Genomic DNA, 13,805 nt, shown 5'->3' on the forward strand with positions numbered 1-13,805 from the left:
CAATTGATGCCTTTTCTTTGTTATTATCAGAGAAGAGTCAATCAATGACACAAAAATGATGTTTGACACAAAGCTGCTAAGATTGTGGATTTTAAGGTAGCGCCAATGTTTAGATTTATTTCTGCCCTCATTTAAATGGAAACCAATTTTAAGATCTTTTGAGATTTTGAACTTTTTCAGTATTCTTTACACTCTAATATAGCGTGGATCCTCAGATTGTCGCATTCACCGTGAAGTACTTTGCAGTGAAGTAAACCTGCGTCTTTTCTACAGGAATAATAATGACAATGTTACTGTGGTTACCTCAACTACCAGTTTATAGTGCAGGTAAGGTGTTGCCATTTAATCTGGCTCAGGCGCAGCGGCTGTCATGACAACCATTTGCATGTTTGTGTGTGAGTCTGCAATAGCTTAAGCTTTCTTCTGTGGCACAACATTATGGAGGATTGAGATTATTAAAATTTATTAAAACTATTAAATGCTGGCTACTACTATATATAGACCTATATATATTATATATATATCAGTTTGTCCCCTGCTTGTAGATGTGTTTTATGCGTGCTCAACAGCTCAAGTGCATTAGCTTGATTACTTGTACGCAGGTGTTACAAGCCTGTGTGTGCTGCATTGTTGTATATCAGGACTTCAACAGTTTGACAAACTACGGAGGCCTAAAACTGCAGCTAAAGGCACAATAAAGTAAATAACCTTTCCATCCATTTCCTTTACCAGTTAAAACCTAGTTAAAGCAGCCTCTTCATCTTTGGGCTAATCAAGGCTCTGGACATACACGGACACTCCCATCTCGTTATCGTTAAAGCATCAGGAAAATTAGAAAAAATCGTAGAGAACTGGGAATGTTGCATAATGAAACCAAGGACAAGAGAAAATGTGCAGAGGTTAAACAAAATAGAGTGTGACAGCACCACCAGTAAGTCCATAACACCAGGGGAATAAATGATTATAGATTAAAGGAGCAAACATCTTTTTTTATCTACATTTAAAAAAACTCATCTAAAAACAGTGTGCGATTAACAATATCAAATTTTGACTTTACTTTGGGGGGGTCTGTGTTTTTTAAAAATCCATTTTTTATATTCTTAACTTTTAAATCAAGAACCCCAAAAGAAACAGGAGAATGAATTAAATAAATAAAGCTTGTGTCGTAGCTCATAAACCACAAAGGTTCCCAGCACATGGCTCACAAAACTAAAGTGCAACACAAATATGAACACAAGCTACACCTGTGTGAGGGGGAAGCTGTAGCTCTATCAATCTTCATGACAATCTAAAGAAGATCTCAAGGGGAAGTTCCCCTGTGCATCGGTGCGGAATTTTAGTTGACTCCAGCAGACTTTTAGATCCAGCAATTTAGCCATTTTCTACTGAGTCATAATAATGACGGTAGCTTTAATCACCCATAACAACAGAAAATGAATCTTTCTATCCATTTGGTATTTGGGATCTGTCCCCAAACATACATAAAACAGGAGTCAGTGTGGTTTACTGTTTTATCCTCAGGATGTGATGGAAAGGTGTGCGATTTGGTGCTCATTTTAGAGAACAGACACTGTGTTTAATAGACATTTCTGGTTGATTAATTTCAGCCAGTCATATTGAAGAAAATGGGAAATGTGTCTGCAAGCAAACATTCACTTCACCATTAAACCAGTCCTTGTCTAAATTAAGCACAAATTTCCAAAAGAATATGCAAATGAATGAGCATGAACACCAGCTGATGTGATATGAATATTAGTAGGTTCTTTGTTAAGATAATTGGAAGATGGAAATCCTTTTTAACGCTGTTATACCTTTGCAGAAAAAACAAAGCACAATCATATGACACAGGAAACAGAGCAGCTGTTGAAAAAGCATAACTAATGTGGAAAAGCGAGATGGAAATATGTCATCTATGCTTGTTTCGTGCATTGATTTGAGTCTCATCAATGACTCAAAGAAATGTTTTGATCAGACGAACTGTTTTTATTTCTTCCGATTTTCTGGTTAAGTCTGCGTCTTTCAAATTTTCTTTTAACTTATTTCAATCAGTTTAGTTATCAACTCAGTCGTTTGTTTGGTCTGATCTAAGCATTTCCACAGCGCTTTTTTTATGTTTGCAAATTTACATTAAAATGGAAATCCATTTAAAAGTCATGAAACCTCATTTTAAACTCCATACAACAAGCTGGAATAACAGCAGCATTGTTTACCCAGCAGTCCTCCATACTTTGTAGCTGTTGTTGAGTGATTAAAGCAAAACAACACAAAATCCTGTTTGTTGTCTAAATTGATAAATGACATGTTTTGTCTGCTATACTCTCAAATTATTTTAAATGAAAGCACTGTATTTGAAAAAACAAAGGTTGCCACCGGTGACGCTGGGTTTCTGAATTGCGTGTGTGCCTGCATGCGGGTGTCTGCTTGTGTGTGTGCAAGTGTGTGCGCATCAGAGTGCGAGCTCTGAGGGGAAATTCCTCTCTCAGGGCTGGGAGTTCTTCCTGTTGTAGAGCTGTGTTTGTACAGCCTGGCTTTGCCGGGATATCCTATCCTGCCCATGTCTGAGGGAGAGAAAGAGGGAGGGATGAAGGGGCACAGACACAAGTGGAGGAAGGGATGGAGAGGAGGGGTGTCATGAGAAAGGGATCAGTGAAATGGACAGTGGCAGAAGTTTCAAGGATAAAAAAGAAGCTTGAATTTTTTTCAACCTTTGCCTAAATGAAATTGGAATGCCATGACAAACGTCTGTCCACTGGTATAAATTAGCAGAGTCTGCAGTAATGCTCCGCTTCACCACTGTTGGACTGGTGTGACGCTACGGACAAATGTCAGGATGACCAGACTGCCTTTAGTCTGAGGGAAAAGGAAAAGATGATTCATCATCTAAACTAATTGTGTTGTTTTGATGTTGTTGTGTTTTTTGGGAGACCCTTGTTCTCTCCAAACTCACTCCACCTGCACAGATGAAGGCTTCAAACAATCAGAGAGCGAGTCTGACTGAAAAAGAGCTGTTTCTGAGGCCCAGTCACTGACCCAAACCCACAGAGACATCAAGCTCTGATGTTGTAAGGAAAGACAATCTGTGTCTGCAAGGTGGAAGAAGTTTTGATGGAGAGGAAGGAACGTGACTCCGGGTGTTCCTCGGACACTTTGGATGTAGAGAAAATCAAACATCTACTGTCTGCCTGGCTACAGTTGTGTTTTTCTCAGCATGCAGCTGACATATCTATCTGGCATCTGATTCGGCATGAATATTCATATTTTGACAGATTGAATAATAATTTATTCATTGACAACAATCTAAAATACATCTTAACTGGAAATCAGGGTCCAATACAGGATGTATTCCACATAATTTCAGAAATATCCGGTACATGAACTGTCATTTGACAAAAAGATTTTAATAGATAAACACAAATTTTTTTTTTAAAGGTTCCTAATCATATTAAACAAGTACAGAGAACAATTTTTGGTGAGCTGATAAAACCATGTACAATTTAATGAACAAAACTGCACAAATGTAGAAATGTTCTTGTGCTTTTTTTTTTGTTGTTGACAGATTTATAGTTGTGTTTATGGACTCTATTAGAAAGTTCAGTCATTATTAAACTGTCCAAACCTGCAGAAACCTTATTTCCACTCCCATTTTCAGTCATGAATGGATGCAGACACTCACCTGATTATTTTTTTTGCGTATCAAAACAGTTTAGTTTGCACCACAACACGACACTGAAAGCTAAATGAAAAAGGTAACAAGCTATCAGCTGTGGGAGTTTGGAGCAAAGACCCCTGCAATGAAAAAAAAACTGGAGATTGTGTCTATTCATCACGTTTATTTGGTTGTAAAGTGTGTTAACATGTGCATGTGCTATCTTTGGCAGCTGCTTTCTTAAATAGCCTGTGGAGACCTAAAGGAGCACATGAAACAAGTACTTATTCTTTTTTTAAACTTACATTAGCAACGTTATTTATGACGGTGACGCACAGCTGCACTTATGCAGAGCACTCACAATTAAATAAGAGTGTATTAGAAAAACCTGGACTCCATTTCCATTCCATTTTCTATTTCCATCTCATAACAGCGGCAAATTGCTCCAAAATCGAGTGTTCGCACGATCTGAAGAATTTGTTAAGTGCACACCAGCTTGTGTGTCAGAAACAGGCCTAAGTGTGTTTTTCGTGTCCACATAATTTACGCCTCTGGCCTCTTGGCTCCTTGATGGGCATAATTTCAAAGCTGACTTTTCAACTCATCAAATGCAGGTGTAACAAATAAATTATAAATGCTTGCTATGAATGTCATTAACTGCTGGAAATGAAACATTTTCAGTTTAATTAGTTCCATCTGGTGTTTTCCTGCTCGCTGTGAAAAGTCCAGATAATTGCTATGGAAACAACCGCAAATCTGACGCATTTGAAGCTGATCAATAAATACAAGATTCACTGTATGTAGAGAATGAAACATTGTATAAAAAACTGATGCTTCATTTATCAGTTGTTTTCAGATTTTTTGTGCTTCAACTCTTTGGCAGTGGTAAATTTGCAGTTCTCACATGGATAGAAAGAAAAAAAAAACAAAAAGGAAACATGCACCTCATGATAAGGATGTTGTAATAACTTTTCCTTTGCCATGCTGGTTGTGAGACTCTGTGGAAGGCAGTTATGTTGCAGTTCCATCACTCAGACTCTGATATTCTGACAACTAGTGGATGGATAGCTAGGAAATGTTCTTCATCCTCTAAAACCTGCAGAACTAAAGACATTGAAAGCCTCAGCTTGGCTTTTGGTTAGTGTTAACTAGCAAATGTTAGAACCTAACATGCTGAGCGATAACCTTTTTAACTATATCAGCATGTCACACATCATTATGTTATAGTGTGCAGCCTCAGAGAGCTGCTGCATGTCCATCTGTCAGCAACAAAGTTTAGATAGCCAATAATATAATACTGAGCCCTTTGTGTGTGTTTCTTATCACTGTATTTTTCTATCTGCACACATACACATAAAACACAAGAAAACACCTTTCCCATTATGTCCATTGTGTCACCACTTTGGTGATTATTTCCATAAACTGCTCTGTACTGTTGTTTGTTTTGGAGCAAGGTAAAGATATCACTTCATCTCTGATTGTGATCTCTTGTTTTTCCAATTTTCTTCTTTGTGAGTGTTTTCTTCACTGCTTTCCCTGACCTGGCCTCTGAGTGCCTTGTTTTTTTTTTCTGGCATTAGAAATTTATTACATGAAAAGCTGCTTTGTCCATGTGAGTGTGGATGTTTTGTAGAGGTTGTCAGAAAGGGCATATTGTAAATAAATCTCTTCAGACACAGTTGTTGTGATTTCTAACTTGGTAATCGTGCTTACTTTGACCCTTGCTGACCTGCACACGAGAGCCCAACTTCAACGTGAGGGCTGGATGGAGATACATCCCTCCCTCATCGTTGACTATATGATGACTCACCTGTCTGCATGTACCTGTGGGAGGTGAGACTATGTATGATGTAGGGAATGAAAAACAGAGAGTGACAGAAAAAGAAAAAAAGACTTTGGACTTCCCACAGGGCTTTACCGTAGCTAGTAGTTGGCAGAGAGTGCAAGAAGAAAGAGAGAATGTCAGATCCAGTGGATGGAAGGAAGGGAGAGGGACAGGGAGGGTGATTGGAAAGACGATAAGGCGAAGAGGTCTGCAAACAGGCCAGCAGTGAGGTAATGCTGCGTGTGCATTTTGTAGTAGTGGGTACTTCATCATAACTGGGCTGATCATCAAACGCTTCGACTCCTGTAGCCTTTTGTCAGGAGAACATTTAGCTTCCTGTTGCCCCGGCAATGTGCTGATTTCATGTTCCACACGTGCTTTTGTTTTAAAATGATTTAGCAGTTTTATGCTCCCTTAAACCTCAGACTCAAAACATTTTTCGTTGCGGTGTAGAGCATCTTTAATACAATTTCTCTATAAGTTTTACGTTCCTCTTAATCTGGGTGGACATAAGACTCAGAGTACACACAATTTAAACACACAAACACATTATCCTGCAAATTACCAACCACAATACAACAGTACTTTAGAAAAGACCACATAACTCAGTACCCCTTCATATTTAAAGAGCTCATATTAGAAGCAGATACTCCGAAACAACAGTGCCAGTTGATAATATGTATGATAGTATGATGAAGGAGACGAGCTTTAAGGGCCTGTTTATACTGACACAACGGAATTAATCCACAGCGCTCTCAGCCCCAACAGATGGGTAGTTTTTCAACGCAGACGGACGGATGCTTACAGCACATGGGCTTTGGAGGTGACACTACACATTGATTGAATGCTGAATGACTGAAAGGTAGCTCAATCCATGAGGACCCAGCAACAACTGATTGTCATGGTCAATGAGTTTTTTTGTTTGACTTTGTGCACTTCATTTCCTTCTTTCTTGTTTTAATTTGAAGCGTTTGCCCTCATGTGTATTCTGGTGTTTTTACTTCTTCTTTACACCTGGTTTTCAGTTTCTGATTGCCACATCTGATCTTTGTTTGTTATCACCTCCCTCAGTGTATGTCCTCCAGGTTTTCCTTTGTTCAGTGCCAGATCATTGTTGCATTCCTGTGGTTCTCTGGTGGTCAGTACATGAGCTGTTTCTTTGATTTTGTACCTTTGGTTCAGCGCTTCAGTTTGATTAATACATTTGTCCTTTTATCACCTGTCTAAGCTGCAATTGTCCACATTTGGATCCTCTTCCACCTTCAGCTCTACCATGAAACATGACACTGATATCATAACAAAAAGGACAAAGCACCAAAACACTATAAATGGCAAAGAAGCACAAGTGAAAAGCAGACGACAGCTGCGCAGCATAATTTTCATTATTTCAACACTTGGTTTACTTCATCACAAAGCAGATCTTTGTCCTCTTTGACTTCGATCTTTTCCACAGCAGAGTAAAGCTAAAAGACCAACAACAGCGCCAACGCAACTGTGAGCTGCTCATACCTCAGATATAAAATACTTTTAATTTTAAAGCTTTATATGCAAGTCTTATCATTGGCTTATTTCTTATTTAAAGGTTGTTTGTGTCAGGTTTCAGATGAGCTGTTCATATGAGTGTTTGATAAAATGGGATTCAATAAGAGGTGGTCTCTAACCTAAAGGAGTGTGTTGTTTCTGCTTCTAACATCCAGTTTCAAAGATACAAGATGTCAGTGGCAGAAATACAGAAATCTAAAAACTTATGTGCATTTAGCTGATTTCTGTCATGAATACTTAACTTTAACCTGTAATGTTGTCCATTGTTGTATTGGCATTTTTCACTTAAAATGCGTACACTACTAGTTGCATCACTGGTTCTACACAGATCAAATGCTGGTATAGTACACTGTAAAATCCCAGTGTAGGTGTAAATCATGAATACTAAACATCCCTTCAGGTGAGGTTTTTAAGCCAAAGTGTAATGACTCCAGCTGGTCCATCTGTGGACTATCTGCTATCTGCCATCCTTAATGAACTGGCTGTGAGGTGGCTCTGCAGCCCGACACATCTCATTAGCACCATGACTTCCAGCTCTACATTTTTTCATAACACCTGTACATTCTTTTGTCTTTACCCTTAATCTCTAGTCTTAAATTTAAGTCTTGTCATCCTTTTGTTTCACCCACTGACCTTGTTGGTGTCTTTCTCCGTCACATGCTGCGCCTGATAATCTGACAGCCTGACAGTCCTTCCACCACAGCTGTACTATTTTCTTTTCTTTACATGTCACCCAGTAATTATTCCTTTTCTCTGTCCTTTTCTCTCTCTGTACAATCACCCGGCTCACCTTTTCCTTCCATATTCTCATCTATTGCAGTGGAGAAACACACTTAAAGCTTATCCCTGACTCAGTTTTTTTTGTCATACAATTTTCCCTCCCCTAACATCTTAAACTTTTACTGTAACCCTTCATCTTCTCCTCTGCTCAGCCTCTGGCTAATATTCATGCTGCTGCCGACCTCCTGCCCTTAACCTTCCTCCAAATCCATCCCTACCTCACTTCACGTTTCCCTCTCCTCCTGTGCCCATCGCCTCCTTCGTATCCATTTCAACTCTCTTAGCACTCTTCCTCCTTTCCTCCCACTCAAAGCCCCTCTGGCAGTACGCCTCCTCAACATAGACGTGACCACACATCCATGGAGCCCTTTAGGAAAACCTTAGCCACAATGCATATGGTTGATTTTTTTTTTTTTGCAGGGCAGGCACAGTTGTATTTCACAAATGGAAGGATGGGTGGGTGGATGAAGGAAAAACAGTAAAAGGTGTGTTAGTCTGAATTATTCATAGCTGATCTATAAGATCAAAAAATGCATCAGAAAGGGGGAAGTTGCAGAAAAAAACCCAACCCTGTGTTATCTCTCCAGTGGGTGATATCTGTGTGAGCCATCATTTGAAGATGTCCACTATATGCCCAGGTCCTCTGCAGCTGTGCTGCAGGATATCTGCACTGACTTAATCTCTACTTAATGCTCTGAATTTTAATACACATGTAAAATGAGTATAAGGACCTGGCCATCAATACAGGTTTGAACTGCATGCCGCAGTGGAGCCTGCAAAAGCTGAGTCTAAAAGTAGGCACAGTAGAAAATAAATTGAATTAATTCATCTGACAATAGTTTGTGAAATGTGCTCCCTCACCCCAATTTAACACCGTCCTCTTTTCCTTTTTATCATGCTGCAGTTTGATGATATTTTTTTTAGCCAACACCCGGCTGCAGACATGGCTTGAGTGTAAAGTTAATAGCTTGTGATGCTTGTTCTTGTTTTAAACGCTGAGGCCAAGGATAAAAACACAGGCTGAAATTTTAAAATGATCTGACCGTCTGCTTTATTCATGTACACAGAATTTAATCTTGGTTTTACATTTAAACATATTTATGCAGAGGGAATAAACACCCCATTGTAAGACATGAAATTAAGCTCAAGATTCAAAACCACTATGTGTGAACTTAAAGAAAAATCTTCATTCATACATTCCCTATGCCCAATTCGTCTTGCTCAGGGTCACAGGGAGCTGGAGCCTATTGAGTCAGAAGCGAGGTATGTCCTGGAGAGGATGTTAGTCCATTAACCTAACATACATGTCTCTGGACTGCAGAAGGAAACCAGAGCATTCACAGAAACCAGGAACCTTTTTGCTGTGAGGCGACAGTGCTAACCACTGCTGCGCCACCTCTAGAAGAAATCCTTTTGCGTGGCTTCATCTGGCCTTTTGAAAGCAAAGGAGACATTTACCAGCTTAAAAAAAATCTAACTTTCAAACATGTTATATTGTTATACGTGCTGACGATATCATGTAAGATGACCAAACTGGATTCAAACTGGTTTAAAGGCTGATTGTAGTGTCATTGAGGGTTTTAATTAACTGTATTTACAACCACACCTATAAGATGTTTATGAAAAGTCAGTGAGTAGAAGAGCTTTAGGCAGTCTTGTTTTGTATTAAAGTCGTCACTATATATTGCTGAACTTTTGACACATGTTTGTGTTTTGTTTTTTTTGCAGAAATCCTTCTCTCTGGTGTTGGAAGCTCTGGACTACGACAATGACACATCAGAATCAAGTAAAGCTTAAGTTAACTTTGTAAAATACATGCAAAGTAAATACTTTTATACCCTCTTGTATACAATAAGTACAGTATTTTTCCACTGTCAGCAGACTTGTGTGTTTTAATGAGCTTCTTCATCTTCTGTTTTGATGTTTAATGGCTCAGTCTGTTCAAGCACACTTTTTTTCAATGTTATCAAATCATTATCAGTCATTATCATATCCAGAATTGTAGGTTGACTCCACATACCACCAGTGGGCCAGAAGGTCCATTTTCATCACTGATTAATCAAAACAAGCTAGATTGTGTTGGCAAACCTGCTCTTTTTTTTTAACTTTCACAAGTAGTTTAATTTATCTTGGGTGAAATTCCTGCAGGTGAACGGAGTTAGTTGAAGCAGGTGTAGAAGCTTAATTATGAAATAATTATAATTCACATCCCCCCAGCATCAAATAAAATCAAATCCATACTTTCACTGTCCAAGATCAGGGTTCCAAACCTAAGCTAATTAACTTTTTAAACAGCTATTGGTAGCTTGCCAGTTGCCTTTTTCTTGATTGTGTTTAGAACATGCATTGTGTATAAATATTTAACTATGCTTTTATGAATGTGGCGCAGTCACATATATGTTGGGGCTATCTAAAGTACTTTTAGTTTATCAGCTGTAGCTGATGCAATAAAAACATGACAAACTAGTAAAACATGATTTGGTATGATTTAAACTACCCAACAAGTGTAACTGAAAGGATTCGTTGGTAAATCTGTGATTTCGCAGAAGATTTGTTAATCCCGTGAGAAAATACTGAACCCCTATTCAAAATGATCGTTAGTTCTTGAGGTGGCTCAAAACGTGAAAAATCCAATAATAAGGATAATAATCCAATGACACATTACAAAATGATGTAGTATAACAGTCTTAAGGGACATTTATTTACATTTATTTGAGTAACATTTCACATGCAGGAGCTTAACGTCTGACAAAGTGCTTCCATAGGGTGGTGTTAGGACTTTACTTTCTTATGTCAACACTTCCTCCATTACTATTGCTACTGTATTTTCTCCTCTGTCGTGCCAAGAAAACTGTTTGTTCCAAGTTTAGTTTTCAACAAATATCTTTTGATGGGAGGAAACAGCACGAGTGCTTGTTTACCAGACTGTGTGGGTTGACATGATGAAACAATGTGAAGATTTCCTTTGTGTCTTAATGTCTGTGATCACACAAGTTTAGAGAGCCTTTTATCGAGGCCTTTTAATTTCCTGCTCGTCTCCTTGCTCACTCTCCTCGTAATCGGGAAAAGCTCCAGTGAGCTGCGTGCTATAAAAAGCATAAAACAGAGACGAGCAGACAGATGTTCCATGCCTTCCTCATTCCTGTCATGCCACAATCCTCCCTTTCATCCAGCCATCCTCTTCCTCCCTCAGTGGAGGGACCGCAATCCAATCCAAATGATGGTTGAGATAGAGAGAAACTGGGAACTCCACCAGAGACCCTTTTTCTTTCTCTTCATTCGTCGTACCTGTTCTCCTGCAGTCTGCCCTTCTTTCTGCCCTCTAGCAACGTTCTTACATCTTGTTTGCATTATCCTCCATTTCCACCTGAGCTGCTGACAGCCCCTTACATTGATGCTAAAGCCGTTCACTAGGCCGACAGCTTAGCTCAACCCAAACACAGGCATCCTGTAGCAGTTTGGACGGACTTATCAGGCCAAGCTGCCAATCAGAAAGGATTACCGAGCACAACTGAATCTTCTGAAACAGTCTTTGGAAACTGTGAGAAAATATGATGTTCTTTGACAGTCTGACCTTCACAGAGTTTTTTCCTTAACAAAATGTAGCTTTAGTATTAATGTGCGGGGACATTCTTATGTCTGTTCCCAGTTTATTAGTAGTTTTGTGTTGTGTTTCTTGATATTTTGCCTTTTACTCTCCAAAGTAATTCTGGAAATTGTGAAAATGGTGGAATTTTTACCACAAAATGGGAAGGGAAAAAAAAGCAGTCAGACAGATTCATCTGCAGCTGTGTATGTGGATCCACAGCAGGCATAAGTGGATATTTGAAACAGGATATCAGAAAGGTAGTTCTTCTCTTTAACTTACTCTAAACTGAATGAATATAGTCAACACAGTCGTGCATAACACATCTCTGAATATACCAGGAACTGTAGCCTCCAATTTATCACAAAATTGAATCAGTGTGTATAAAACAATAAAAGAAAATGAGCATTACGTCCTCACAAAGGTAATGTTCATTGATTAATAAAGTGGAGCAAATAGGAAGATAATGATATCGTAAAACATGTTTTTTAAAGAGAAAGGAAAAGCAAGAAGAATTGAAGGGAAGGTGAGCCCTCTGACACCTATTGCCTGCACCTGCAAATCGTAAGAAATATTGATCATGCCTTGTTTTAAAGAAGTAAAATGAGGAATGCCAACATCTCAAGTACAGCGAAAAAGAGATTTGAAGAAGTTACAGAAAGATTTGGTTGGATCGGGAAATCTGACTGCTTGTGTTTCTTTTTCATTTGACTTCTATTAAGCCAAACCAGTCTCCATCAAAATGTGACATAGCCACAAAAACTTTATCAATCGATTTGTGTCCACAGACACAATTTTCACTTCTTTTTTTTGTTTGTGCTACTGGACATGAACATACGTCACGATCTTGAGAAAGCCATCCATGCCCTAATAAGTTCAAGGTTAGACTACTGCAATGGACTTTATGTCGGCGTCTCCCAGACTTCTCTCAGTCGCCTTCAACTTGTGCAAAATGCTGCTGTCCGTCTTTTAACCAACACTGACAGACGTATGCATATCACTCCTGTTCTTAACTCCCTTCATTGGCTTCCTGTCCTTTATAGAATTGATTTTAAACTTTTAATGTTTGTTTTTAAAGCTCTTAACGGCCTCGCCCCATCATATTTATCTGAGCTTTTAACTGTCCGTAATCCTGGTAGAGCTCTGAGGTCAACAAATCAACTTTTGTTGGAAGTGCCCAGGTCAAAATACAAGCAGTGGGGTGACCGAGCCTTTTCCGTTGCTGCCCCCAGGCTCTGGAATAAGCTCCCCTCCCAGATGCGTCTTATTTCTGACCTGGGCCTCTTTAAATCTAGGCTTAAAACATACTTATTTCAGATGGCTTTTAATGCCCAGTAGAATGGTGACTCTTTTATATTGTCTTATTCAATTTAGCTGTATTTTATTGCGTTTACTGTTATTTTATTGTTTTGTACTTATTCTTTTCTTTATTTATTATCTGATGTAAAGCACTTTGGTACACCGAAATGGATTGTTGTAAAGGGCTGTATAAATAAATTACATTTACATTTACATAACAACAGCAAGGAAAACAGTACCATGCCAGTTTGAGAAATAGTCACACAACAACAGTTGCATCACATTTAAGAGGCCACAAAGTCCACATTTGGAGGTCGGACTGTAGAGGTTGAGTATGAAGCTACACACAAACTGTCCTTTTCCTGCTTTAAGCTGCTGAGTCCCCTTGGCTAAACACGTAAAACATGCTGGACACGTTCGATGCCCTGTTGAAGTACATTACTTTAAAAGTTGTGCTGTGTGGCTTGAAAAACACAGATTTTGTGTTTGTGAAAACAAACCCAAAGTTTCATATGTTATATAATGTTTCATAACGTCTACAGTTTTTCTGAGAGACTGTACTGATTAAGTGGGGAAATTCTCTCCATGTCTACTTTTGAAAGGCCCAGACTCCAAAGGATGCTCTTTTTATGGCTGATTGTGCTGCTGACCTGTTATCAGCTAACCTACTTAGTTGTGAGATGTTCCACCTGGTGATTTTGTTTAGTGCCTGACACAACATTTCCTGTATTCTTTGGTCTCTCTCTTTACCTTTTTTGTTCTTTCTTCTGCTCACATATTTAGTTCATATCTTCTGCTGCATTTGCCAGCGTTTCATCTGTATTTATGATCAACTCACAGTCACAAAACTTCCATCATGGCTTTAGTGGAATTCCCTAATAGAGGCTTTCTAATCTGGACCAGCTTGTATATAAAATCTATGACACATGTTTGAACTTTCATCCATGTGAGAACAGTTTTTGTGACATACTGTAGTAGCATAAAAACTGAAAACAACACTATCATACATCAGACACAGAAGAGACGCAAACACTATCCTTCTGATCTATTGGCTTCTGTTGGACTATTGATTTGTCAGTAGGTGATATAGAATAGTGAGTGAAAGTGGGTGTTTTCTCTCCTGCAGT

General features: G+C 38.8%; 1 protein-coding gene across 2 annotated transcripts in view; it reads left to right on the plus strand.

Moving 5' to 3' along the window:
• The window catches only part of LOC140314258 (uncharacterized), a 53,527-nt gene that overhangs the window by 20,158 nt on the left and 19,564 nt on the right, over window positions 1-13,805 (plus strand). For both annotated transcript variants that reach the window (XM_072392390.1, XM_072392391.1), the window contains exon 3: window positions 9,522-9,579. In XM_072392390.1, coding sequence (XP_072248491.1) covers window positions 9,522-9,579 — 58 coding nt within the window. The remainder of the gene's footprint in view (window positions 1-9,521; window positions 9,580-13,805) is intronic.

This window comes from Leuresthes tenuis, unplaced genomic scaffold, assembly GCF_036924035.1.
Source record: "Leuresthes tenuis unplaced genomic scaffold, fLeuTen1.0.hap1 SCAF_9, whole genome shotgun sequence".
Lineage (NCBI taxonomy): Eukaryota > Metazoa > Chordata > Actinopteri > Atheriniformes > Atherinopsidae > Leuresthes > Leuresthes tenuis.